General features: G+C 51.5%; 1 protein-coding gene across 9 annotated transcripts in view; it reads right to left on the reverse strand.

Annotated features, from left to right (window-relative positions):
- The window catches only part of PTPRU (protein tyrosine phosphatase receptor type U), a 77,665-nt gene that overhangs the window by 20,146 nt on the left and 29,629 nt on the right, over nucleotides 1-27,890 (reverse strand). For 6 of the 9 annotated variants that reach the window (XM_032389547.1, XM_032389540.1, XM_032389530.1 and 3 more), the window contains exons 8-17: nucleotides 26,868-27,176; nucleotides 22,658-22,767; nucleotides 22,120-22,321; nucleotides 21,657-21,759; nucleotides 18,867-19,140; nucleotides 18,156-18,192; nucleotides 17,273-17,411; nucleotides 13,167-13,196; nucleotides 10,612-10,769; nucleotides 326-516 (exon numbers count right to left, since the gene is read on the reverse strand). In XM_032389547.1, the coding sequence (XP_032245438.1) occupies nucleotides 326-516; nucleotides 10,612-10,769; nucleotides 13,167-13,196; nucleotides 17,273-17,411; nucleotides 18,156-18,192; nucleotides 18,867-19,140; nucleotides 21,657-21,759; nucleotides 22,120-22,321; nucleotides 22,658-22,767; nucleotides 26,868-27,176 (1,553 nt within the window). The remainder of the gene's footprint in view (nucleotides 1-325; nucleotides 517-10,611; nucleotides 10,770-13,166; nucleotides 13,197-17,272; nucleotides 17,412-18,155; nucleotides 18,193-18,866; nucleotides 19,141-21,656; nucleotides 21,760-22,119; nucleotides 22,322-22,657; nucleotides 22,768-26,867; nucleotides 27,177-27,890) is intronic. The other 3 variants (XM_032389556.1, XM_032389588.1, XM_032389585.1) reach the window with 1 other exon arrangement.

Here is a 27,890-nt window from a genome sequence, read left to right on the forward strand (position 1 = left end):
AGCCTGGGTGTTAGGTTAGAGGTCAGGGTCCCTCATGGTGGTCAGAGTCGTATTAGGGAGAGGATGAGGATCATGATCAGGGTCTAGATGGAGACTGAGAGAAGACTCAAGATCAGATTTCAAGTCAGGATCAGGAGGAGTGTGAGAAACCAGGTCAGTCTGAGATTGGAGTCAAGGTAAAAAAAAAAATTAGGTTGAGTTAGGGTCTGTCAGAGCAAAGGTCCATCCAGGGCGAGGCTGAGGGTCGCCCAGGGTCAGGGTCCACAGCCTGCAGGAGCCCGGCGAGGCCCTGGCGAGGGGTCCTGGCTGGCCTGGGGCCCCGCACCTCGTACTCCTGCTTGAAGCCATAGCCCTCGGCCGTCTTCATCTGGTTGATGTGCTGCAGGAGGTCGGCCACACGCACCGCAGGATGCAGTTGCCCCGTGTGATATGGGGAGCCCTTCCGGCCACAGGGACGCCGCGGTGAGCCCCCCAGCAGGCTGCTGGCCTCAGTGACCCCGGCACTGCGCTGGTCTCCTGCAGTCAGAGAGAGGAAAGGGGGTTCCTGATGCACACGGCCCCCCAGCCTGGGCGTCCCAGACGGACTCGGGGTGGGGGAGGGGTGCATGGCCAACATGGAGGTTGTTCCCCGGGGCCAAGCAGCCTGGCTGGGCCCACCCGGTTCGCCCCTGGGCAAGTCCCTTCCCTTCTGCATCTGTTTTTCCATCTGTAACATGAGCAGGTTGGGTCACGGGGTCTCTGGGGGGCCCTTCCGGCCCAGCCCTTCTGGCCCTGCTGCGATCCTGGGGTCCCCTGACTCCATCCTGTTGCTCCCCAGCCTGGACCACCCCTCTGTGACTTCACCGCACTGCCTGCAGGGGGCAGCGCTCAGCAGAGCCCAAGAGAGCCCCCCCTTCTCCCCCTCTTCCAGAGAACAATCTGGAACAATTGGCAACTCCCAGTAATTACCCCCATTCAAAGACAAGCAAATCCCGAAATTAGCTGCTGCCGCCACCCCCTCCACAGATTAACGGGAGGCACCTGAATAGCAGCATTTCTCCTGCACAAGCATTTCCATTGTCAGCCTGTGCGGCAGCCTCAGCCAATTGGGGAACAAGTCAGAGGTTCCCAGTCACACACACACACACACACACACACACACACACACAGGGAAAACTATCCCCTCCCTCCAGGCCCACCCGCTCCCCGCTCTTCTGGTCAGCATCCCCAAGGACATCCCACCCTGGTCCCCCAGATCAGGCCCTGGGACAGGGCAAAGTGCCCCACTCAGTCACACCCGCCTCTGGACACTCGCCCTCATACACTGAACACCCATTTCTCTCGTCCCGTCCTGGGTACGATGCAGGGGCTCAGTCAAGGCCAGCCCTCCCCACTTCTCACGGCTATTCTCTGCCCTGGCAGGGGCAGGTGGGGAAACCCCCAGTGGGGCCCAGGTGCCAGCCCCCTCACTTCCCACCACCTCCAACACCCTTCTCCTTCTGCTTTTGCCTGGTGCACTCCTATCCATCCTTCAGATCTTAGCCGGAATCAGCCTTCTTAGGGAACCTTCTCCGGCACCTGGCCTCTGACTCCTACTCATGGCTGACAGACAAAATGAATTCACGACATCAGGACAGACTCCTGTGCTGCTCAACTCCCCCAGACTCCAAGCCCTGGCTCTTCAAATCAGGGGGATTTCTGTACCCTGCTTGGGTTCCCTGTGCCACAGTTTAAAAACCGCCTCCAGGCAGACAGGCAGTGTGATGAGGCAGCCCTCCTCATCTGTTTCTCTCCTCTGGGGAATCAGTCCTGAGCTACCATTCACCCAATGTCTGAAGACAATTCCTTCACATTTGCTCCAGATTTTCTAGTTACTTGCAGCTGGAGGGCAAGTCACGTGCCAGTTACACCACTGTGGTCAGATACCCCAAGCCCTTAATTCCTCAGATGGAGAAACTGAGGCCCAAAGAGAGACTTGCCTTATGCAGTGGTTGCGACAGTGCATTCCAGAAAACACAGATCACGGCAGATGACTAAGTGCTACTCCATTAAAAAGGAGAAGAGAAGGAGGATGAGGAGGGGTTCTCTGTTTTAAAGGAATCTGTGAAATTCTGGTTGAAACCAAAAGAAGTACGTTTTTTCCCTATAAGACCTCCCAGGGCTTCCTACTAATTAGTGTGCATTTTCAATCTCCAAGAGATGAGTAGAAACAGCAATGTTTCACCACCATCTCTCAACACGGAGAGCTTTTTTGTTTGTTTCGGGAAACATCCTCAGGGGAACAGAGGGATGAGTGTGGTGATTAAGACACAGGCTCTGGAGTCAGACAGGCCTGAGATCAAATCCCAGCTCTGCACGGGACCCTGGGGATGTTACTTACTCTCCCTAAACCTCCCTCTTCATGTGTCAAGTGAAGACAAAAACTGTTACTCTCCCATATGATGATACAAATATTAAATAAGATAATGCACATAAAGCACCCAGGCCAGTGCCCGGCACATAGCGAGCACCTGCAAATGGGGCTGTGGACATAACTAGTCCCAGAAAGCCAGGGCAGTTGGCTGACCACAGGGTCAGCCTGGTCCTTCTCCACTGCAGGATCCTGGTTCAGGACCCGACAATTCTGAAGAGCATCTACAATAAATACACAAGGGCAAAGATTTCAAGACAAAGGATATCTGCTGATTCGACACACTGGGAGACAGAGAGGTCCTAGTGCTCTTCATGGAAGCCGTGCCGACAGCTCCCTGGAGGGCTCTCCAGGTGGAGAAAGGGACAAAGGAGGGTGTGGGGAGTCCAACAGCCCATCCCTGATGACCTGAAGGGTCAGTCCTGAGGCAGCCTCACAAGTACACACAGAATCAGCTTGCAATGGCTGAAGACAAGCAAAAAATCCCACCTGGTCAGGGTCCTGATGGGAAGCCAAAGCCAAATCTTGGGCTTCTGCCCGAGCCCAAGAGGGTTAGAAGATGTTATACAAAGACCACCAGAAGGGGCGCCTGGGTGGCTCAGTTGGTTAAGTGTCTGCCTTCGGCTCGGGTCATGATCCTGAGGTCCTGGGATTGAGCCCTGCGTCAGGCTCCCTGCTTGGCGGGGACTCTGCTTCTCCCTCTCCCTCTGCCTCCCCCGCTACCCCCCATGCTCTCTCTCTCTCTAGCGCTCTCTTTCTCTCTCTCTCTCTCAAGTAAGTAAATAAAATCTTAAAAAAAACAAAAAACAAAACAAAGACCACCAGAAGACAACAGGGTGATGAGCAGTGATATTGCCAAGAGGCTCTTCTACTCCCTGAGCCCAGAGAAGACAGGTCTCTACTCTCCTTGTGCATGAATTCCCCTGTGGGATGTGAGACACACACTCTCCCCCCTACCCCACCCCCACCCCAAGAACCAGCTTGGAGGAAGAGAGGAAGGAAGGTGAGTGCCAGCCCTCAGCTTCAAGATTGCCACCCGGGGATTCTTCCAGGCTCTCCCCAGCTCCATCGTGATTGTGGGACATCTTCTACAAGTAACTGCCAGACAGCTGAGGTTCTGGGAGGGAGGGCTGAGGCCCAGGGGAAAAAAACACTGGGTCTGGAGTCAGAGAGACCCGAATTCAAATTCTGAGTCAAGTCACTTGACCTCTCTGGGCCTCAGTTTCCCCATCTGAAAATGAAAATCTTCAGACCCTCCTCAAAGATGGGCCCTTTCCCCGATTCCCACCCACCTCAGACGAAGACAGGCTCCCGGTTATATGATCTAGGAGCACTCCAGACTTTTCCTTCCCTAGTGCAATTAGGAAATAACTTTAAAGAAACATAGCTTGTAATAATAGCTAATACTATCTTATATATCAAGTACTTTCATATGCCTGGCATGATTCTTAGGTCACTTAATCCTTAGACTATTCCTATGATGTAAGCATTACTGTCATCCCCTATCCAAATGAGGAAACCAAGGCCCACAAGGGGTGAGTTACTTAGTCATTAAGCAGCAGCACCAGGATTCAAACCCAGGCCCATTTGACTCTGGGGCCCTATTGTCTACCCTACTTTCCCTGTCTTTTTCTTCCTGATAAAGGAGAGTGTGTGGTGAGGAAAAGAACCTAGCACTTATTTGACAAATCATTCGGCGGGCGGAACCCACTGGCACCCACAGAGGTCAAGAGCTCCAGATGGACAGGGCTCAGAAGGGATTGAGGGTTTTCACAGGCTGGATTTCAGACACAGCGGGGGGCCCATTCCCACATGCTGGGAACATCCCAGCCGCCTTCCTCACGGCCAGCCTGCCACCATTTGCTCAGCGTGATAAGTCCCCGTTGTAAAAGACTGAGGATGCAGCCAAGGCAGCCTGGCTTTCTGTTCCCCACCACCCAAATCTGGGTGCCTCTGTTTGGAAAGCAATGAAGGAAGTGGAGGCTGGGGGCATAGGGCATGGGGAGAGAGAAAAGGGGCGGACCCACGGCCCCAGTCTCCTGACCACACCTCCGCCATAGTCTGCGGCGTGCCCATGGTTACTCCTCACCAGCAGCCACATCTTGTCCAGCCCAGCCCAAACCTTGACCACCTCTGCCCAAAGGCACTCCTTCTCGAAACTCCTACAGCACTAATTGCTTCCACCATCCCCATGGCAATTAGCCTGAGGCTGACTTCCCTAGGCCAGGTCTCCCCAGCTGTCAGCGAGCTGGCTGGGGGCGGAGCCCGCGCATCCTGCCTCTCTGGGGCTCTCCAGAGGACTCGGCAGCAAGGCAGGCGCCCACCCTGCCCCCACCTCCCACTCTCCCCGCCGACCACTGGAGTTTTCTGCCCAATCATACCTCTCCGTGTGCTCCCTCACCCGTGCATGCCCTTCCTTTCCCATCTCTGCCTGTCCAAATCCTGCCCATGCCTCGCTGGAGGCAGCTCTTTGCAACTCAGAAAGACCTGCATTTAAATCCTGGCTCTGCCACTTTCTGCCTGTTTGACAAGTGACTTCCCCTCTCTGAGCCTCTCTGTTTTCTCTCTGCTTCCTCATTTGTAAGATGAGTTGATAATAGCTACCATGCTGGGCGGGGGTGAAAATTTAATGAGGGAGATCACAAAGACAACATGATAAATAAGGGCATGTCAGTGAATTTTAAAACCTAAATGAAACGGACAAATTCCTAGACAAATAACTACAAGTGGCTTGAAAAAAAAAATAGAAAGTCTCAATAGTCCTCTACTCCTTTAAATAAACTGAATTAAAAGTTTAAAATTTTTCCATGAAGAAAATAACAGGAGAGATTGTTTTATAGGTGAATTCCACCAAACTCTCAAGGTGTCAATTATTCCAATCTTTCATAATAAGGAAAAAAGAGAAGAGACCTCAGTGCATTTTACAAGACTAACAGAATCTTGATACCAAAAACCAGACAAGGATAGTACAAAAAAGAGAAAATCATGGGCCAATCCCACTCTTGAATATAGCTTTGAAATCTCGAACAATATTATACCTATACTGAATCCAAAAAGACATAAAAAATATAATGCATCATGACCAAGCTGAATTTACCCCAAGCATTGAAGGTTATTTTAACTTTAGAAAATCTGAAAATGTCACTCCCCTCATTAACAACTATATATATATACATATATATATATATATATATATATATATATATATATATATATAAAATAGTGCAGAAAAAGCATTTGGTAAGTTTAATGCTCATATAAATAAAACCTGTTAGCAAACTAAAAACTGAAAAGAATTTTGTTAACCTGATAAAACATTTCTACCAAAAACTGTAGCAAACTTCATTCTCAGCGTTTAATGTTAGAAGCATTCTTTTTAAATCCAAGAAAACAAGACAAGGATTCCTACTATTACCACTTCCATCCAATCCAGTGCTGGAGGTCCCAGCCAGTGCCACTCAGAAAGACAAGAAAAAAAAGGAAGGGAAGTGAGACAGAAGAAACAGAATTGTTTGTATTTACAGATCTTTTTTTTTTTTTTAAAGATTTTATTTATTTATTTGACAGAGAGAGAGAGAGCGCGAGAGAGGGAACACAAGCAGGGGGAGTGGGAGAAGGAGAAGCAGGCTTCCTGCGGAGCAGGGAGCCCAATGCGGGGCTCGATCCCAGGACCCTGGGATCATGACCTGAGCCGAAGGCAGATGCTTAACGACTGAGCCACCCAGGCACCCCATATTTACAGATCTTTTGATCATACTCAGAAAACCTGAAAGATTCTACAGATAAATGAAAATTAGTAAGTAAGGTTATCAAGAACTATGGATATAAGATCAATATATATACATAAAAAATCAACTATGTTTCTCTACATGAGCAACAATTAGAAATGTTATATTTTAAAAGTGTACCATTTGTGTTGGGAAACTGGACATCCACATGCAAAAAAAAATGGAATTGGACCCTTACCTCACATCATATACAGAAGTTAACTCAAAACTAGATCAAAGACCTCAATGTAAGACCTAACACTATAAAACTCTTTGAAGAGGGCCACCTGGGTGGCTCAGTTGGTTGAGTGTCCATCCAACTCTTGATTTTGGCTCAGGTCATGATCTCAGGGTCATGAGATCGAGCCCCATATCGGTCTCTGCACTGAGTATGGAGCCTGCTTGAGATTCTCTCTCTCCCTCTCCCACTGCCCCTCCTCCACCCCATTCATGTGCTCTCTGTCTCTATAAAAAATAATAATTGTTTTAAAACGATAAAAAAAAACTCTTAGAAGAAAACACAGGGCAAAAACTTCATGACATTGGATTTGACAATGATTTCTTGGCTATGACACCAAAAGCACAGACAATAAGAGAAAAAAATAGACAAACCGGACCTCATGAAAATTTTTTAAATTATGTGCACCAAAAGACACAATCCACAGAGTAAAAAGGCAATCCACCGAAAAGGAAAAAATATTTGCAAATCATATATCTGATAAGGGATTAATATCTAGAGTACAGAGAGAACTCCTAAAACTCTACAGCAAAAAAAAAAAAAACAACACAAAAAAACCAATTCAAAAATGGGCAAAGGGCTTGAATAGATATTTCTCCAAAGATGATACACAAACAGCACACACACCCAAAGTGACATCATTCATCATTAGAGAAATGTAGATCAAAACTTCAGTGAGATACTACCTCATACCCCCTGGAATGGCTACTATCAAAAAAAAAAAAAGAAAACTCAGAAAATAACCAGTGTTACAAGGATGTGGAGCCCCTATGCACTGCTGGAGGGAAAGCCAGACGGTACGGCCACTATGGAAAACAGTATGGTGGTTGCTCAGAAAATTAAAAATAGAATTACCATATGATGCAGCAATTCCTCTGGATATGTACCCCAAAGAACTGAATCAAGGTCTCAAACAGGTATGTGTACACCCATGTTCATAGCAGCATTCTTCACAATAACTAAAACATGGAAGCAACCTAAGCGTCCACGGGTGGATGAATGAATAAGCAAAACGTGGTACATACATGTCATGGAATATTCATCAGCCTTAAAAAGGAAGAAAATTCTGAAAGATGCTCGAAGATGAAAGAAGCTAGAAAACATTCAGCTAAGTGACACAAGCCAGTCACAAAAGGACAAATGCTCTATGATTCCATGTATATGAGATAATTAGACTAGTCAAATTCACAGACACAGCAAGTAGAATGGGAGTTGCCAGGGGCCGGGAAGAGGCAGGAATGGGGGGTTACTGCTTCATGGGAACAGAGTTTCAGTTTCACAAGAGGAACAGAGCTATGGGGTTGGCTGAAGGTGATGGTCGTACATGATGCGTGTCTTTAATACTCCCGAACTGCACACTTAACAACAGTTAAGATGGTAAATTCTACGTTACGGGTATTTTACCACACACATCAACACAATGTACCATTTGCAATGGAAATCAAAAATACAAGGGACCTGAGGGTCCATCTAACAAAAGATGTGCAAAGTCTTATGGAAAAATTACCGAAAGACACTCAAGACCTAAATACATAGAGTGATATATCCCCTCCATGGATGTAAAGACAATTTCATAAGATGTCAGTTCTCCCCAAATTGACCTAAACATTTAATACAAATCCACCCAACAAAGTTTTACAAGTAACTTGAAAAGATGATTCTGAAATGTATGAGAGAGACAGGCGCCTGGATGGCTCAGTCAGTTAAGCATCCAACTCCTGATTTCAGTTCTCAGGGTTATGAGATCGAGCCCCACATCAGGCTCCATGCTGAGCGTGGAGATTAAGATTCTCTCTTTCCCGGGGCACCTGGGTGGCTCAGTTGGTTGAGCATCTGCCTTCGGCTCAGGTCATGATCCCAGGGTCCTGGGATCGAGCCCCGCATCAGGCTCCTTGCTCAGCGGGGAGCCTGCTTCTCCCTTTGCCCCTTACCCCACTCGTACTCACTCTCTCTCTCTTCCTCTCTCTCAAAAACATAAATAAAATCTTAAAAAAAAGATTCTCTCTTTTCCTGTCCATCTACCCCCTCCCTCACCCCACTTGCACACAATCCCTCTCTAAATAAATAAATATAATGAAATGTATGAGAAAGAGAATAAGAAAAATATAGCCAAGACATCCCTGATGAGGAGCAAAGCCGGGAGAACTTGATGTACCAGATACAAGACTTATATAACTCTAGTAATGAGGCAATCAGGTATCGACAGACACAGGAATCACCAAAGTGGCCGATCAAAGAGAACAATGAGCCAAAAAACAATCCACAAATATATGGAAGCATGATCCCTGATGAGGGTGGCTTTACAATCAGTGGTGAAAATACAAACTGTAACAGAAGCTGGGACATGAGTTACTACAGAAAAATAAATAAAAGAAAATATAAAAAAAGAAAATCCTTCATCCCTATAACACACAAAAATCAATCACAGAAGGGTAAAGATTGAAATGTGCAATGCAAAATATAAAAAGGTTTAGAAAAAAGTAAAAAATATTTTATGACCCTGCAAAGGAAGCGAGCATTCTTGAAAAAAAACACAAAAAGTAGAAATCAGAAAGGAAAAGACTGATGAACTTGACTAAATTAAAATAAAAACTTGTTCCTCCAAAGACACTATAAATAACCTGCGAAGATGAGCCACAAATTGAGAGAAGATATTTGCAATTCATAAGTGAAAAGTGATTATCATCCTAAATATATAAAGAACTCCTAAAAACCACTAAGAAAGCAACAGAAAACCTAATAGAAAATTAGGTAAAAGGCATGAACAGGCATTTCATGGAAGAAGAACGATGAATGGCCAATAATGATTTGAAAATATGCTCAACCTCATTAGTAATCAGAGAAATGCAAATTAAGACTATAGAGAATTACCATTTTATACAAACTAGTTTGGCAAAAGCGAAGAAGCCTGGCAAATTCTGAGCTTGCCGTGGAGCAGCAGAAGCCCTCGCTCGCTGCTGCTGGCCGTGAGCGCAGGCAAAGCCACTCTGGGACACAGCTCGGCACCGTCTTCCAAAGGGGAGCAAGCACACGCTCTGCAATCCGGCTGTTCTATGTCTCAGATCTGCCATGCAGATGCATCTGGAGATCCATTTAAGAACATTCAGAGCAGCCTCGTTTGTAATACCCAGAAAACTGGAAGCAAATCAGATGTCGCTGGATGGCAGAAGGGAGAAATCAATTGCGATACATTCATAGAATGGAAAACTATACAAACTACAGGGAAACATCCACCTGGGCAGATATGAGAAACACAACGCTGAGTTGAGAAACAGTGTGATTGCATTTGTATCAAGCTCAAAAACGAGCAAAGTTACATAATGCGCTGTTTGGGGCTACATGTACACATGGTAAAACTACTCCCCAAAGGGTAAGGAAATTATAGACACAAATTTCAGGGAGGGGGTGTGTGTTTATGTGTAAGAGGGGTGCGGGGCATATTATTAGGGAGGGACGCCCAGACGGTGTCCTAATTCACCAGTGTGGCTCACCCGTGTTTGTTATATTATCGCTGCACGACTTCCAGAAACATTACCTATTTTCTTTTGTACAAATCAACACTAAATAGAATAAAAAGATGCATGAGGAGATGATTTATGACAAGCTCCAAGCACATACGGCTGATCCACCGTATTCTTCCTGCGTGCTGGGCACAGCACTAACTATATGATGTACACATAATAGCCAACCTAGTCTTCCAGTAGACCTACCAGCAGAGATGATCACTGGCCTCATTTTGTACATGAGGAAGCAGACATCCAGAGAGGTTAAGCAGCTTGCCCCAGGTCACACAGCTAAGGGGATGCGAGATGCAAACCCAGGTCTGTCTGACTCCAGAGCCATCCTTCTTAGCCACTGGTCCCCTGCCTCTCCCACAGCAGGTGCTCAGCAGGCTCAAGACTGCTCTGGTCCCCTCTGATCATGCAGTGTCCCTCCTTTCTCGAAGTCCCTGGAACACTTCCCACAATCAACATGTGACCTCGCATGCCTCCCCTATGAGTCTGTGTCTAAGTCCTCCATTTTCCTAAAGCTCACCCAGTGCAGACGGAATACCCATGTCTCCTCTGCATTACCCAGTGCTGGTACCCAGCAGGAGCACAACAGATGCTTCGTTTTGGGTTTGGGGTGTTAGAGAACCCATCGGAGGGGCTCGGTCCTCCTGGCTCAGGTGTGGAATCCCAGAGCCACAGGGAAGGGCGGGAGGGCCAGGCACTCACCTCGGGGGTTATAACCGTGGGTGTCCATGAAGGAGAGGCCCAGCCGCTCATCCTCCTGCAGGGTGCTCTGGTCCGTGAAGCTCCGGTCCACGGCACTCATCATGTGGGTCTTCTCCTGACGGTAATTGGCGGTGGCCTTGGTCATGTTCACCGGCTTCCTGCAGGGAGGGGTTGACAAGAGACATACATGGGTGCTGAGCTGGGCAGGACAATGCCCAGAGGTGGATGGAGAGGCCCAACAGTCAGGGGGCCTTGAGGCCAGGGGGCATTCTAGAAGCGTCTCTAAATACCGAGAGGCTCTGCCTCTATCCTTTGCTTGGCAAACCCAGAGCTGCTGCCTCCCCCACAAGGGACTAGGCAGAGTCCCTGTCCTGGGGACCCCTGCTGAGAACAAGGGATGAAGCCCAGCGTCCTCAGGCTGGGACCTGGCGCCTGTCACTGGCCTGGAGGGCTCAGGAAATGGGAAGGATAGTCACTCTGGGACTATTTTGGTGTCACAGCAATCACCTCATCCAAACTAGGAAGATGACTACCCCAGCTCCAGCCCCAGCACGCCCCCAGAGCCATCCTCCTTTCCCCCATCCTCACCAAACATGTGCCCTGAGAACCCCTTTTTCCCACAATGGGGGTGCACTATGCTCCTCCTTCATGGCAGAGAGTCTGGCCGCTGCTCAGCCAGTGCTCGGGAGTCTTCCTCTGGGCAGGGAATGAACTCCGACTGGCTTCTTCCTATCCCCAGAACCCCCAGGATGGTCCCACCATAGGCCACATTAGACATGTAAAGAGATCCATACAGGGCCCATATTCCTGCCACGGCCCACCAGTCCAAGTCACAGGAAGCAGCGGAAGGAGAAAGCAAGAGGCCCAGTCCCTCCTGAGAGGCCTGGTCATAGGACCCTAGACAAGGGCCCTGCACAGCCCAGGCTTCCAGCCCAGCTTTACAGATGAGGATGGCAGTTTGTGACTCCAGAGGACTCGGAGGGAAGTGGGAGGAAGAGCAGGGGTACAGCTCCATGACCGAGGGGCTGAGCAAAAGGGAAAGAGGGAATGACTTGGGACCTGTCTTGAGACTGCAGTGGAGTCAGGGGCCCAATTACAGGGAAGGCTCAAGATAAGATAGCCATTCACCCTGATGGGCCCTACAACATGCAAGATGTGGGGTAGACCCAAGAGAGGACTTCCAGGTTAAGAGGGCTCAGGAACCTTGACCATCGGTGGAGATAAAGAGGCTAAGGAAGGGATCTTCCCAGACAGGCAAATTCTAATCAGTCTGTCCTAGTTCAAGAGCTGTCTGGGGCAAGGGAAGACTGGGTGACCCCAACCACCAAGTTCTGGGCATCACCCTCACCATGGCCCAGGGCAGAGCCGAGGACCCTCTTGGGGGCAGGTGAGGAGAAGCCTCTGTGACTGTGGCCTTGACCATCAACAAAAGAGAGAAAGGTAGAGGGGGAAGGAGGGAAGAAGAGGTGAGGAGGGGGCAAGGGAATCAGGAGGATAAGAGGAGGAGGGGGAGGAGGAGAGACAGTAAAGGGACCATGACAAGGAGGGAGATGGGGAAGGGGACAGAGAGAGGGAGGGACAGGCAGACACCAGCAACCACAGGGAGGACAGACAGAGGGCCGTGGACAGAGGACAGCAGTCAAGCTGTGCCTAGAAGGCAGTCTCCAGTGGTGTGCCCCAGGGCTCTGTTCCCTGCCCAGGCCTCTCGGTTCACGGGGAAGAAGAACTACACAAACGAAGCACCCAGCTCCACAGAAGACAGAAGCCGGAGGGACGGCGAACACTGCCGGACGCAGCTGATCAGGGTGAGTCAGCAGAGGGAGGGCAATCAGACACTTGGAAAGGTTCTGCGTTTAGGGTCAAACATTCACTGCACAAGTAGAGAGGGCGGGACAACCGTCTTGTCCGAGATTCCTGGAAAAGCCCAGCTGGAGGCTGCCCCTGAGCCAACGGGGGTGTGGTTGCTGGAAAAGCTGGTGCGACACTGGGTGATGTGGATGCAAGGAGAGGGTCCAGGAGGAGGAGGTGACACACCCCCGTCCTCTGGGCTGTCCTGGGGCCCCCTGAGCCTGCTCTGCTAGGAGGGAGAACAGGTACGGGTGCAGGGAATGTTCTGGAAGGCTTGCGGAGTCAGAGAAGACAGAGGCAGAACACAGAGGACCATCAGGAGACCAGGCAGTCAGACGGGGCCTGGGTGGTAACCCCAGCTCTGGCACTTCCTGTGACCTCTGACCAGTCCCTTCACCTCTCTGAGCCTCGGTCTCCTCATCAGTAACACAGGAGGGATGACAGTGCGTGCTTCTCGGGGCCTGAGCCCAGAAGAAGCGCCCAGAAATGGTGGGCCTGAAGAGCCTGGGGCCGCCCGGCTGGAGAGGGCGCTCGTGCTGACCTGAGAGCTGTGTGCACCGTGGGGACAGCTGCCAGGGTGGGGACGGGCCTGCCCCAGACACGCACACACACGTGCGCGGCTGTGGGCCCCAGAGAGGGACCCGCGAGAGGCCCTCCACACCAGGAGGCCAACACAGGGCCCAAGGGGGTGGGGCGGGGCTACTTACGGGTAGTAGGAGTAGGCATAGTGGTCCCTCCTGGCAGCATGCAAAGAGAAGAGCACAGTTGGGCCCGTGGTCCTGCCACAAGGTGGGCCGAGGGCAGCACCCAGTGGGCAGGGAGGGGCCTGGTGCTTTCTGTGCTGGGAGGGTGCTGGCCAGGGACCGGACAGGTCAGGAGGACCTTCCTTGTCCCAAGGGCTGGCTGGGCTCAGTCGCTGAAAACCAAGACCGGAGGCCCCTTCCAGAACCTTCCCCAAGCCTGCTGCTGGAGGGAGGAGGTGGTGGGGAAAGGGCCTGGGGAAGCCGAGCTTTCACACAATCACACACACATGGACACAGAGAGAAATACACACACTTACACACTCACACATAAACAGACACACTCATGTGGATACACAATCACACACAGACACCCTCCCTCACGTGCTCACAGGCGACCCTGCTCTCCCCTGCAGCCCCACCCCTCAGTCCCAATGCTGCTCACACCTGCAGGCCCCTCTGCCCCTGAGGGGTCAGCCCTCCGCATACACCTGTGCCTGGGAGGGAACCCTGGCTGGGGGGTGGGGGTAGGGAGAGGTGGAGAGGGCTCCAGCTGGACTCCATGGCAAAGGTGAGGCCCGCTCTCCCCGACCCAGACTGCCCCTGAGTATGGGGTCCATCAGAAGAGCTGGGCCACCCCCTCTGGGCACCCAAAGCATGGCTTGGGTCTGATCCCACTTCGCAGGTTGGGGAAGCTGAGTCCCAGACAGTCGTGGTCCTCCAAGGCCTCTCTGGGGGTCAGGGGCAGAGTGCAGACGCCTGTCCCAGGACCCTGACCCCCAGAGCCAGCTCCCTCCTGAGGCCCCATCCGGGCACATCCAGGGGTCCTCCATTCACCTGCTCCCACACCACCCCACCAGCAGCGACCCCAGGGAATGGCCTTCCACGAGGGACTCTGCAGACTGGGGGAAGGGAAGGAGAGAAGAGTGGAAGGCTGAGGCCCAGTGAGGGCAGGAGAGTGGCTGGAAGCCACACAGCATGTCTCCTCTCATCCATCCCAGGAGAGAGCGGAGGGCGCAGGCCCATGGCTGGTCACAGGGGCCTGAAGAGGAGGGATGGCTGAAGGAATGGCATTCTGGTCTCAGCTGTAATGTCATGACTTTTCAAGAGCCTTCCACAAAAACTCCCCCATAATCGCCAACTCTATTGTGTCACCTTTACCCTCTCTCTGCCCCCCACCCCGGCACCCTGTTCTTTTCACGATCTGTAATTACGCATCTGCGCTGTTTCTGGTTTCATGCCAGGCTCCAGCACTAGCTTGTACAAAGGGCACCACCCTTGTCTCTTTTGCCTACTGCTGGGTCCCAGGGCCCAGGACAGAGCCCAGAACATGATAATCCCCCAATAAATATTTCATTGAATTGAGTAATCAATAAAGAGGGAAAATAAATAAAAGTACTCCACCTCTTCGGTGTCCATATCCTCCTCCAAACGAGTGAGACTAATAATGACCCTGCCCAAGGGGCCGCTGTCAGCCCAGCTCCTCCCTGCCTCCCTCCACCTGCCGAGCTGGGAGCTGGGGCGGGGGTGGTTCAGGAGGACCCTACTCCATTGGGCCAGGCCCTGGGGATGCATAGCCAACAGGACAGAATTTCTCTGCCCTCATGGAGCTCTCAGTCCAGCAGGGAAGAGAAACAATTGAGCCAAGCACTCCAAGTTAAATTAAAAAAAAAGTGCAGGGAGAAGAAAGTACTATGAAGGAGAAGGATGGGATTCTGGAAGCAGAACAAGGGCTACACCCGGCCTGGGGAGTTCCCCAAGTGCAGAGGCACCCAGGCTCACTGTCCACCCCGGCAGGGCAGGATGGGGAGCCTGACCACCCTCCCCCTGCCCCCCCACCCCCCACTCCACCCCCGCACTGTCTCTCCACAACCTTCCTCTGACAAGGATGCACAGGGTGGCAACTGGGTATCAGCGCTCCCTCAGCAACCTCCTGACCTGCCCATGAAATTTAATGTGGGCACCTCCATCACTGCCAGACCTGTTCTGACACCCCACAATGCAGGCCAGGGGAGCCCTGAGGAGCATGGCGAACCCTGAAGGCCAGGACAGGATTTAGGGGGACGCAATGGGGTGCTAGAGAATGGAAGTGAATGGCTTTTAGAGGAAGGAAGGAAGTCTAGGGGGATCCTAGGGGCTTCGAGGGTAGCCTGGGTTTATGGGGTAGCAGCTGTGTAGAGTGCAGGGTTTCCTAGTGAGGCTCCAGCAATATCTCTAACCCATCCTCTCCTGGGCCCAATGCTCTGCAGAGATGGGTGACACCCTCCCCTTGGCCAATCCTCTCTCCTTGAGGATTCATTTCTAAGGCCTCAAATACTACCTGCAACCCCCCAAAATCTGACCACTCCCCTACAGCACTCACCATCTGCCCCCCTCCCCACCCCACCCTACCGCAGAGTTAACTTCCAGGTCCCCCGCAGGGGAGGAGGACAGGAACTTGCTAATTCTGGGCACCTACTGTGCGCTAGCCCATGGTGAGGCCCTTCATATCCCCGGCCCTAAAGAGCCCGGGTTTTGTAGTCAGGACTGGGTTCAAGCCAGGCCCTGTCACTTACCAGCCGAGTGACATGGTCAAGTCGTTCAATTACAGTTTCCTCATTTGTGAGAAGGGGCTCAGACCTGCTTCATGGGTCAGGATCCAAGAAGGAAGTGTTCTCTGATGTATCCTGAGTGCTAGAACAGTGCCTGGCACGCAGTAGGTGCTCAATAACTAATGTTCTAATGGATGGTGTGTGTGAAGCCCTGGGCACACAGTAATATTCATTAAATGATATAGTTTAGTTTATCCCAAGAAGCTGTGTAGGGACTAGGGAAGGAAAAAAATCAGCTTCATGCCCTGGAAACCCTACCCCCGGACTCTCTGGGAGAGTCTCTCTCTGCCGGTGCCTGGCCTCTGGAAATGCAGCCCTAGCCAGTTCTCCCTCATCCCCCTTGATCCTACTTATCTGCTCCTGGCAGCCCTGAGATCCAGCACCAGCCCAGAAGCAGGTGCATAGAGCCCAGGTGGGGAGAGGGCTCCCTGGGTGACCTCGGGCAGCTCCGTGCCCCCTTGGGGCCTCAACATCTCCATCCTTCAATTATGGTGCTTGGACCAGTGTCCTGGGGCTGCCTGGTAGGGAATGAAGTGGAGGGGAGGGAAACCAGAGTGGTCTCAGATGCCTCCACCCCTGCTTCAACCAGAGGCTCAGCCTTCATCTGTTCCGTGTACTGGGCCTCCTAGGGGAGGTTTATTTGGTGTTCTGAAAACAGGTTCTGTTGCTTTAAGAAGATTTGAAAACCACTAGACCAGACGTCCTTGAACTACCAGGCAGCTCTCACCTTCTGGGCTCTGAGCCTCTACAATTCTAAATTCTGAGATTCTTAGAATCCCAAATCCTAGATTTCTGAAACTCTGAAATTCTAAGTTCTGGATTCTAAGAGGTGCTGGGACTCATGCTGCCCACTGCAAAATGCCCTAGGAAAGGCACCCCTCAGAAGCACGCCAGACTTTGGAGGCCTGGGGGATGGGAGGAGCGAGGTCTCCTCTGAGTCGTGGGCCCAGGAGGACTCCACAAGGATCAGGAGTAACAGGGTCCAGGGCAAGCTGAGCCCCAGGGAAGATGGGGCCCAGGAAGAACCATGGTTCAGGATCCTTGGTGTGAAGGGGACTGAGCACCACCCCCACTGCTCAGGGTCAGCACCACGACCCCAGGGTCAGGGCAGACAAGTCGGCCAAAGGTCTGCAGGCGGCTAGAGATTCGAAGTCAGGTTACCTCCACACCCTCCCCATTGGAACAGCCCATGCCCACTTCCAGCACAGCTCCTTGGCAGCAGGTACGAGTGCCCTTCCCTGGATAGTGGTACCTGGCACCAGCCAGACCTGAGCTCCAGCCAAGCCCCTCCAGCGCAGCTTCATTTGCAGAGGCTCTGGCTTCCCACTTCCTGGCTTAGGCCCGTCCTCAGGCTGGATGCCCAGGTTGGCAACCTTCCACACTCACCAGACAGCTGCCCTCCCAGGCCCCAGCCACTGCTCCTCTATGCCCACCAGGCTTCTGAGGGAGCCTTGCGTGAGTCATGGCACCGGCCTCACTCACCCCTTACGGATGATGATAATGATGGCCCCCAGGAGAAGGATGAGGACAGCAAGTCCCCCCGCACAGATGCCCAGGATGAGCCCCATCTCCTCCGATCTCTGGGACACCTCCAGGGGTCGCTTGCTTTCCTTGCAGGCAGCTGGGGAGAATAAAGCAGGACAAAGGGTCAGAGGGGAGATAGGGACCACCTACCCACTGCCTGGAGGGGTCTGAGTCTCAAGGAATATACTAACACATGTGCACAAAGACAACTACCCCCCGTCCTCAGGTCATAGGCAGCCTTTCAGTCCAATCTGCCCCTTCATCATCCTTATAACTTCTGCACCCCCGTAGACCCCATCGGGAAGAGCTTCCCTTTCCTCTCTACTTTCTCAAATCCTCCCATCCTTCAGTGGACAGGGGATGGAGGATGCCTGGGGCCTTCAGACTCACCCTCCTGCCCTCCTGAGAGGCAATGGGGGGAGAGAATTATGCACCTAGGGCCTGCTGAGGGCATCTCAGGATGGGGGACCAACCACATTCCCTGTCTACACTGCAGGGCCCACCTCTCCCCCACCACAACAAAGGGGGCAGATACAGAACCCAGAGCCAGTGCCCAGTGCCATCACCCCCACGGCCCAACCATAATGGCTCGCCCTCCACAGACCTGTACCAGGCCCCTGCCAAAGCCACTTCTGTGACCATGACAAGAGAGACGGAGGTTAGTCCTACTGCCCAAGGTTGGGAGAAGGAGCCCTTCACGTGGGACAAATGGGGACCCGGAAGGGAACCCAGACCACCCTCCTCTGCTCCCACAGCTCTTGGAGCTCAGGGCCCACCCCCCAAGAGCCCAGAGGGGAGAAACCCACTGCTGAAGGCCAGGAAGGAACCCAGGGGGGCTTACCTTTCCTGGCAATGCGGATGCAATTCAGCCGGGTCTCCTGGAGGCAAAGATGGGGGTCTCAGCACCACCAGAACCCCGACCTAACCCTCCCCAGGGGGATCCTTGGGCAGCTTGTCTTGGGCCTGGTCAGGGCTCAGCCAGTGCTCACTGTGACTAGAGACACCCCTCCAGGCAGGAAGGCCTGAGGGGGAAGCAGGAAGGGGAAGGAGGGGCCTGAAAAGAGGGCAATGACTTAGGAAAGGGGAATGAGTTCAGGGGGAGCAGGGAAAGAAACAGCGTGGGAAGGGGGCGGCCAAGGGGCTGGTTAAGAGGGGAGCCTGGGGAGGACAGAGCCCCCAGACGAGGAGCCTGGAGAAGGGCGGGGCTTCCAGGAGGAGGTGGGTGGTGGGTCTCAAGGTCTGGGGAAAGCAGGACGGGGAGATGGACCCCTGGGGAGAGAGGAGCCTGAGACAGACACTAGGGCCTCAGGGAGGGGGCAGGGATAGACTAGGGAGGGGGTGCTTAGACATAGGAGAGTCTGGGGAAAAGGCTCAGGAAGGGGAGATGCTCTAAGAGAAGGAGCCTGAGGTCAGGAGGCTCAGGGAAGGAGGGTGGGGGTTCTGGAGAGGGGGCGGGGCCGGGGAGGGTCTCTGGCCTCCTAGGGGGCTGCTCAGAAGGCTCCTCCGAGGGGTCCCCAGCCTATCCCCATCACAACCCCTGCCAGTCCCTCACCCCCTTCAGGTGGCTTGTTGCCTGGAAGTAGATGAGGTAGGCCTTCCTGGGCTCAAGCGGTGGGTTCCAGAAGCCACGATAGGTCTGGTTGTCACCCACGGTGAAGGGCATGGCTTCTGGCAGACTGCTGGCCGCCAGTTCTGCCCCGAAGTAGTGCACCAGGCCGCGGGCCAGCGCAGCGTCAAAGGTCAAGGGTACTGGGAAGCAGTCCTGGCTGCCTGGCTCCCGACGCAGCCTCCGAGGCCGCTCCTCCTCCACAATCACCTGGTACACGCTGGACAAGGAGGGGACAGAGCAGTGACCACAGGGCCAGGGGATGGGGAGAACCGTCTGGTGGCTAAGGGCACGGGCTCTGGGGTCAGGCCCAGCCTGGGACTAATCTTGGCTCCGCCTCTTACTCGCTGGGCAACTCTCTTAACCTCCCTGGGCCTCAGTTTCCTCCTTTGTAAAGCGAGCGTGATCACAGGACCGTTCCACGAGCTAAATGTAAGGAAGGAGGCAAGTTTCAGAAGCAGCCAGTGCCTGTCAGCTGTTAAGACTGTGACGAAGGCGGAAAGAACGTGGGCCCCGCTCAATGGCACCAAGCCCCACCCTGACTCTCCTCAACACGTGCTCCCGTGCCTGCCAAGGACCTGGGGACCTGAAGCCTTGGGCTCCGCCCCGGTTACCTGCGGCTCCCTTTGGGCCTCCGGGAATGAGAGTCAGACTCATCGTGTTCGTTCATTCATTCAGAAAGTGCTTGAGCTCAGACGCTGGGCCCGAGCTCGGTAGGCACTTGGGGATCTAGGCTTCCTGGAACTGACCTCCAGTGGGGGGAGACAGTCACGGAGCAAGCAAGCAAGGCCACACAAATCCTGCATCCGGCTACCCTCCCAACCTGGAGGCAGTCTCGAGTCTGCAACTCGGAGCCTGTCATCTCCGGGTCCTGACAGCTGATTTGTGTGCCCTCGTCTGCATTCCCTCTGATGTGTGTCTCCTGGTCCCGACTTGTGTGTTTCTATTTATTTTTGTCACTTTACTGAATGGCTTTTTGCTGTGAGCTCCTCCAAATCCTCGGTGGAACAAAGCCGAGAGTAAATAGGTGAGTGCTGACAAATTCAAATATTTCTAGTCACAGCCTCGGTCACGTCTTGGCATGTGGCACCCTTTCTGACGGCTGCACTCTGGGAAGTAGGAACGCCTTTCCCTGGCTCTCCAGCTGTTTTGTTCGAGCATCGGAGCTGTGCGGGAATCACCCCAGTGCCCTGGGATTGGGCCACACAGGTTCTTCCCGTCACTAGCGCACGGCAAACGCCAGCCCAGGCCCCTCTCAGCCTCCATTTCCCAGGCCAAGGTCAGGCCTCCACTGGCCCCACGCCCCACCGGGAGGTGATAACAATCAACACTGAACAAAGCATCTTGACTGGGATGGTCCCCATTATGCAGACAAGGAAAAGGAGACTCAGAGAGGTAAAGGGACATGCCCAAGGTCACACAGCCACGATGCCTCCCCCCTCTCACCATGTTCCACCCCCCACCTTGTCATCGTCATCCCTGAGGGACACTATAAATGGGCCGTCTCACAGGATCTCTAAGAGGACCAGGAAAGGAGAAGGCACTGCTGGGTTTCCCAGCTCCCAGACTTAGCCGCACAAGGGCCCTGAGGCTCCTGGAAATGCGAAATGGCCCTCAAACACTCTGACGCTGACCTGGGTCTCCCCGGAGAGTCTGGGAAGCAGCCCGGACAGACTCTGCAGCAGCAAATACAGGGGAGGCAAAGCAGGAGAAGGGTGTGAGGACGTGAGGGGGTGTCAAGGGCACATGGCCAACCCACTACCTTCTCGGAGGCTTAGCAGGATCCTTCCACACCCAAATACAGGCCGTGCCCCTCTCCCAGTGCACACAGCTTTGCGGGAGGACAGGGTGCACCAGAGGGGCAGGGAGGCTCTGTAACTTCAAGAAAAGCTAAGGCTGTGCAGACAGACCTGGGTTCCCAACCCCAGCTCCAGCACCTTCCAGCTGTGTGACCTTGAGGGCAAGGGACTTAAGGCCACTGAGCCTGTTTCCCAATGTGTAAAATAAGGGTAACAGCACCCCACCCGCCACAGGCCGCCATGAGGATAAAGTGACTCCTGCAGAGGAAGTCACAAACACAGAGTCTGGCTGATAGCAGGCATGTATACACATCCCACAAACACCCTCACACTCTCACGTACACACACTCACACCTCCGCACCACACATGGCACGTATACAGTATGCGTCTTTATCTCACACACACACACACACACACCACACACACACACCATCTTGTCTCCAGCACCTTCTCTCCAGCAGAGGCAGCCCCAGCTTTCTCTAGGGAGACGTAATTGGAGAAGCCAAGCTCTTGGCCACTTCACAGAGATGGCCCTGTCTGGCTGGCTGCCCCAACCTTCTAGAAGGCTGTGTCTCCCTGGCCAGGACCTTCTAGGGAAAAAGCTGGGAAGAAATGAGGCCCCCAGGGTTTCACTCCGCCAAGAGGTCTGTGGGAAGACCCTCAGGCGAGGCCTGGACAGTCACACCTCTCCAGGCTGGACACTGTCCAAAGATCTCATGGCAATCACCATCGGACACCCATGGCTTCAGAGGGGAGGGGCTGCAGGCTTTCCACCTGCCCAGGATCACAGAACATCCTCCTCCAGACACTCGGAGCCCTGAGTGGGAAACTGAGGGAGGATGAGGCTGAGCTGGCCCACGTGGGGGGCTCTGGGTCAGAGGAGGGGCTTCTTCCCTATGGCCCTGACCTCCCATCCCTCCCTCTAGGCTTTCCCACCTGATGGGCGCGCCGCGGCCCTGTGCCGGCCTCAGCAGAACGGTGATGGTGTTCTCAGACTCGCCCAGGGGTGACGGCATGTCGGCATAATCAAAGCTGGGAGCTGGGGAAGGGAACAGGGATATAAACATGGCGCCTGGACACTAGACCAGGAAGGCCAGGCCTCTAGCCTCCTTACCCCGTCCTCAGATCTCTTCCCCTTCAGCCTTGTTCCCTCTGACCTGAGCTTCCCTGACTTCTGACCCCTGAACTCAGCCCTCCGATTCCACAGTCTCCTGACCCCTCTGACTTAATCCTCCCTGACCCCTGAACTTAATCCCTAAATGGTATATTCATCTCATCAGGGGCCCTCTATAAACACCCCTGGGACGCCCCCCACCCCCTGCCTTGCCCCCTCTGCCCACGGAACCCTGGGATGGGGAGCCACCTCTAAAGGGGTCAGGCCATGGTCAGGTGCGCTTACCTGAGATGTTGGTGGTGATCTCGGTGAGTGCCGCCTGGCCAAAGCCTTTGCCCGTGCGGGCCCGCACGGAGAACAGGTAGGTGGTGCCTGGGTGCAGGTTGGAGAAGACATGGTAGGTCTCATTGCGGAGCTTGGAGATAGTACGTCGTGGGCCCGGCACATTCACCGCCGGGTCTGATGACTCGATGCTCTGGTAGCTGATCTGGGGGCAGGACAGGCAGGTAGGCGGGCACAGAGATGGGGAAGGTCATCACTGGCCCCGTAGCCTCCCACCCAACATAGTTCAGGAGAGCTAGGGAGAAGGCTGGGCAAAGGGGAGAGGTTCAGTGGGACTGTGGATGCCCATTAGCCCAGATCTCTGGGCACCTTCACCTCTCTTCTTTTGGGGCCCCTGTCCCCATAGCCCACAGGGCACAGACCCTGACCAGTCGAAGGAATCTCAATGATCACTTCTGTCCCCACCCCGATGCACCTCCCTCTCCAAGCTGTGTGCCCACCTTCCACCAGGGACCCCCACTGTAATGAGGTCCAAACCCACCTCATACTGAGTGATGAGGCCATTGGGTTCCTGGGGCTCCTCCCACTTGAGGAAGATCATGTCCTCCAGGGGAGTGAAGGTCAGGGACTCGGCCGCAATCCCGCCAGGCACTGCGAGGGGAAGGTGGCACAGGGCAGGGGAAAGCCAGCTTTGGAACCAGACACCTGAATTCAAATTCTAGCCTTGCTATTTCCTAGCTGGCCTGCTCAGACTACTCACCCTCTCCGAGCCTCGGTTTCTTCGTCTGTGACATGGGGATGAAAACAACCCCTCCCTCAGCAGACTTAAATAAGGTGATGGACATAAAGCCCCAGGGTAAATATCAAGAACTTCATTTGATTCTACCTATTCCTAAGAACTCAAAGGAGGTAGCTGGCATTTTTCATTACTGTGCAGGCGGCATCCAGCCCAGAACGTCTGAATGTTCCTATTTTGTTCCAGTTGAGTGGTTTTCACAAAATATAGACCTTTGTCAGAGAAATGGAAACAATTGCATTAGAGTGGCGGGATTATGGGTAGGAAATGTTTTCTTGTCTAAAAATTTCTGATTACACAAAAACTGTGTTCAGTGTAGAAAATCAAAATGAGCATCAAGAAAATTAATGGCACCTACAATTCCATCACCCGGAGACACCATTAGCATTTTCGCATAAACCCTTTCAGGTCTGGTTTTGTTTGGTTTTGTTCTAGTGTACCATCTCAACAGCAGTCACAGGGAATTTCTTCTAAGAAGAGAAGAGTCTTTGGGAAAACACCTTGATAAGCCATTGTGGGGAAGCCGAAATCCTAAGGCAGGGAAAAGCAGAGCCCAAGGTGTTCAATGAAGCTAACGTGCTCTGGGTTAAAATGAACAGTTCACAAGGCAACCCCACCATCCATCCGCCAAATTGATAAAATGAAAAAGACAATTCCAAGTGTTAGTGAGGATGCAGAGCGACCGAAGTTTTCACACACTAATGGGTGTGTAAACTGTCACGAGCACTTGGGGGAAAACTGTCTGGATAGATCTACTTATTGTGAACACATATCCTATAACCTAGCTGTTCCACTCCTAGGCATTAACTGATCGGAAATGTGTCTATCTACATCCCACCCCCCAAAAAAAGAATCTATAAGGATTTTTCTTTGCAGCACAATTTAAAATAGGAAAAATAAATGTGGGAGATTCACGTAACGGACTATTCGGTAACAAGAATGAATTCCCTAGAACTGTACACACCACACAGCCGGCTGTCTCAAGCACAGTCAAGAGAAAGAAGCCAGTCATAAAGAAAATACATGCTGTATGACTCCATTGATAGAAGATTCAAGACCAAGCAGAAATTAATCTACTGCATTATAGGTTGGGATAACGGTTACTCTCGGGAGGTTGCGAGTGGGAAAGTACATAAAGGGGGCTTCTGGGGAGCTGCTCATGCTATTTCTTGATCTGTGTAGGGGTTATCCTGGTGTGTCCACTCTGGGAGAATTCACTGAGCTGCCCAGTTCAAGTAAGTGCACTTCCTAGAAGTATTATACTAATGTTTCCATGAAAAATTCTAAAAATTTACTAATGAGCAGTTATTGGAGGGAGGGAGGAGAGGGACAAAGAAAGAAGGCCAAGTGCCCAAGTAAGGCCCGGTCAGAGCCAGGTTAAGCAGCCACAACATACCTGGGGGAGGGGGCAGACAGAGGTCAACAGACTTTAACAATGGAGGGGTCTGATGCTGAACTTGAGGCTGATTGTGAAGGGTAGTAGAATAGGCCACCCCAAAATATACCACTTTGGCATAAGGATCATTTTGAGCTGAATCAAGAAGAAGCAGATACAAGAAAAGTTCTCTGTCCTCCCCATTTGCCTAAAAGCAGGACATAAATTTGTAAAAGTGGCCCCTTCCCCTTGCTACCAGGAAGGAAAGAAGTTAAGCAAAGGCAATGCTAGACCCTTAGCAGCCCAGAAGAATCTACGTAAACTTTACGAACTAGCCCGTACCTACCACTGGTTTCCCCATATATTTGCCCTCGCATAATCTGCTGTTCCTATAATCTCAAAGTCCTTTTCCCATCACGTTGCTTCCCTACAAATTCATTGTTCTTTTGTTAAGCTCCAGCCACTCCTTTGAATTACTCATCACTGAATACTCCTGAGTGTGTGTGTGTGAGACACACATGGTAATAAATTCCTATCTGTTGTTCTCTTGTTAATGTCTTTTCTCAGGCTAATTTATAGGGCCCCAACCAACGGACCTAAAACAAGTAGAGGGAAAAAAGTTAAGTTTTCCCTTCTCTGCATTTGCAATGCTTCAGGGTAAATCCCCCGCAGTCCTCACTCCCACCCCCAGCAAAACCTCAGCACATCAGCACGGGGCTTAGGGCAGACACACTGCCATGGGTAAGGGGGGTTTTGTGGAAATCAAGGAAGGAGCTGAATTTTGTGTCTGGGCCACTGCTGTGCAGAACAGAAAAGTCCACGTGTAGGGAGGCAAGAAAAATTATCAACCAAGGAGCTTAGAGTACCTGCAGACCTGCAGGAATCTGGGGGAAGGCTTTGGACCTGTGCTGGGATTACAGCACTGCTGTGAAGAATGAAAACTCTGAAACAGATAGCCAGGTTTGAAATCCAGTTCAGCTACCTATCTTCTAGCTCTGTGACCTCACCTGTAAAATGGAGATAGTATATAGTCACCTACCACCTAGGCTTGTCATGGGGACTATATGAAAAGCATTCACAATAGTGCTTGACATGTAATAAGTGCATAATCAGTACTGGTTTGACATAAGTAGAACTTGCACCCGACAGTGACAGAACACACAATTTCTTCAGTTACACATGGAACATTTCCCAAAATTTAACCATATGCTGGGCCATAAAACAAGGATCAAATTTCAAAAGACCAAAATTAGATTATGTACTCTGACCACAGAGGAATTAAGCTATCAGTCACAGATAATTATGGAAGTCTTAAAAATCAGGCAATGTAATTCTAACTCTTGAGTCAAAGAAAAAATCACAACAGAAATTAGAAAATATTTTGAACTGAATAATAACAAAGACAGAACATATCAAAACTCATGGGATGCAGCTAAAGCAGGGCTTCGAGGGAAATTTATAGCTTTAAATGCATATATAAGAAATGAAGAAAGGCTCAAAAATCAATAATCTAATAAGCTTCCATCTCAAAAGGCTAAAAGAACAGCTGATCAAATCTAAAGAAAGTGTAAAAAAGGAAATATAGAATAGAAAATAAATATACAATAAAGCAAATCAACTAAACCGAAAGTTGGCCCTTTGGGAAGATTAAAAATGTATATACCCCTAGCAAGAAGACACAAATTACCAAAATCAGGAAAGAAAAGGGGGACATATGCTATTGATCCTACAGAAATTAAATAAATATAATCAAAGATTATAACCAACTTTATGTCAAGAAATGTGACAATTTAGGTGAAATCAACAAATTCCTTAAAGCCCAGTACACCACATACTAGAATAGAAAATCTTAATATTCCGATACCTATTTTAGAAAGTAAAACCATGATTAAAAAACATTGCCACAAAGAAAACTCCAGGCCCAAATGGCTTCATTGCTGAATTCTTTCAAACATATAAGGAAGAAATATACTAATCTAACCCAAAGTCTTCCAGAGAATAAATATTAGCCATCATTACTTTGCTCTTATAGTTGTTTTTTTTTTAAGATTTTTATTTATTTATTTGACAGAGACACAGCGAGAGAGGGGAACACAAGCAGGGGAAGTGGGGGAGGGAGAAGCAGGCTCCTGGCTGAGCAGGGAGCCCGATGCGGGGCTCGATCCCAGGACCCTGGGATCGTGACCTGAGCCGAAGGCAGACGTTTAATGACTGAGCCACCCAGGCGCCCCTAGTTGTTTTAATCATAAGCAAAAAACGTCCTATAAAAATTTCAGCCTGGGGGTGCCTGGGTGGCTCAGTCAGTTGGGTGTCCAACTCATGATTTTGGCTCAGGTGGTGATCTCAGGGTTGTGAGATCGAGCCCCGAGTCGGGCTCTGCACTGAGTGGGGAGTCTGCTTGAGATTCGCTCTCCCCGTCTGCCTCTGCCCCTCCCCCACCCCATGCTCTCCACACCGCCCCCCCCCCACACTTTCTCTCTCAAAAAAATAAATAAAATATTTTTTAAAAACATTTCAGCCTCACATAGGGTGCCTATGGGAGGCACTGAGTATGCCAGGAGCCAGGGCTGGGGCTCTTACCGTCCTCGTCTGTCTGGAAAGTGACCTCCTTGCCCTCCTTGCGCCCCTCGGGGTTAGTGAGGATGAGCCGCACGTGAACATTCCGGTAGGGCAGCAGGTTCTTGATGGTGTAGCGGCTGACGCCCCGTTCCATCTTCACACACTCCCGGACGGTCTGGTTGTGGCTGCCGCCCAGCGTGTAATGATAGCACAGGGACACCGCATACGTGTGGCAACGTGTCACGTTGTAGCCCAGAGGTTCCCACTGCAGAGTCAGCTGGCGGGCCTGGATCTCAGCGAAAGCCAGGCCTTTGGGGGCCCTCATGGGTTCTGGGGAACCCAGGAAGCACAGAGCAGAAGGCAGAAGAAATAGGAAGAGAAGAAGTGGGACAGGAGAGAAAATATCAGTCAGCTGCTGAAATCATCCGTCCTTTGTCCTCAAGAGTTCAAGAGACCAGCTAGAACGTCGAACAGGGAGTAGAAGTGTGTGCGCTGGAGTTAGACGGGGCCACATCTGAATCCGAGCTCTGCCCCTTGCTGCCGGCAACCACTGGCTGTGTCCCTTCGCCCCTCGAGCCTTAGTGTCCTCCACCACAAAATGGGATAATATGCCCTACCTCACAGGATGGCTGTGAAGTTAAAGGTAATGTGTGCAAAGCACGTATGACAATGGCTGATACACAACAGGCCCTCAAAAGTGTTAGCTACAATTTTTTTTTTTAATAACACAATTCACCTCCTATTTCAAGATCGTCCTGGAGGGCATCGGGACAGTCTGAAATGACCAAATGCTCTATTTTTCTTAATTTATTAATTCTAACTTCTTCTAAAACAGCTTATAGTAATATATACAATACAATAAGATGTAGGAATCAGGATGATGGGGGAAATGACAACCAAATAAATAATGCCAGAGAATGTTAGGGAAACAGAAATGTATGCCATTAGGTCCCATGCAGGTCTAAAGATAAGGTTCAGACTGGGTGGTGAGTTCCCTGGCTGCCAAAGCAAAAAGGGAAATACAATGTTATAGAAGGACAATAA

This window comes from Phoca vitulina, unplaced genomic scaffold (genome assembly GCF_004348235.1).
Source record: "Phoca vitulina isolate PV1807 unplaced genomic scaffold, GSC_HSeal_1.0 scaffold2, whole genome shotgun sequence".
Classification (NCBI taxonomy): Eukaryota; Metazoa; Chordata; class Mammalia; order Carnivora; family Phocidae; genus Phoca; species Phoca vitulina.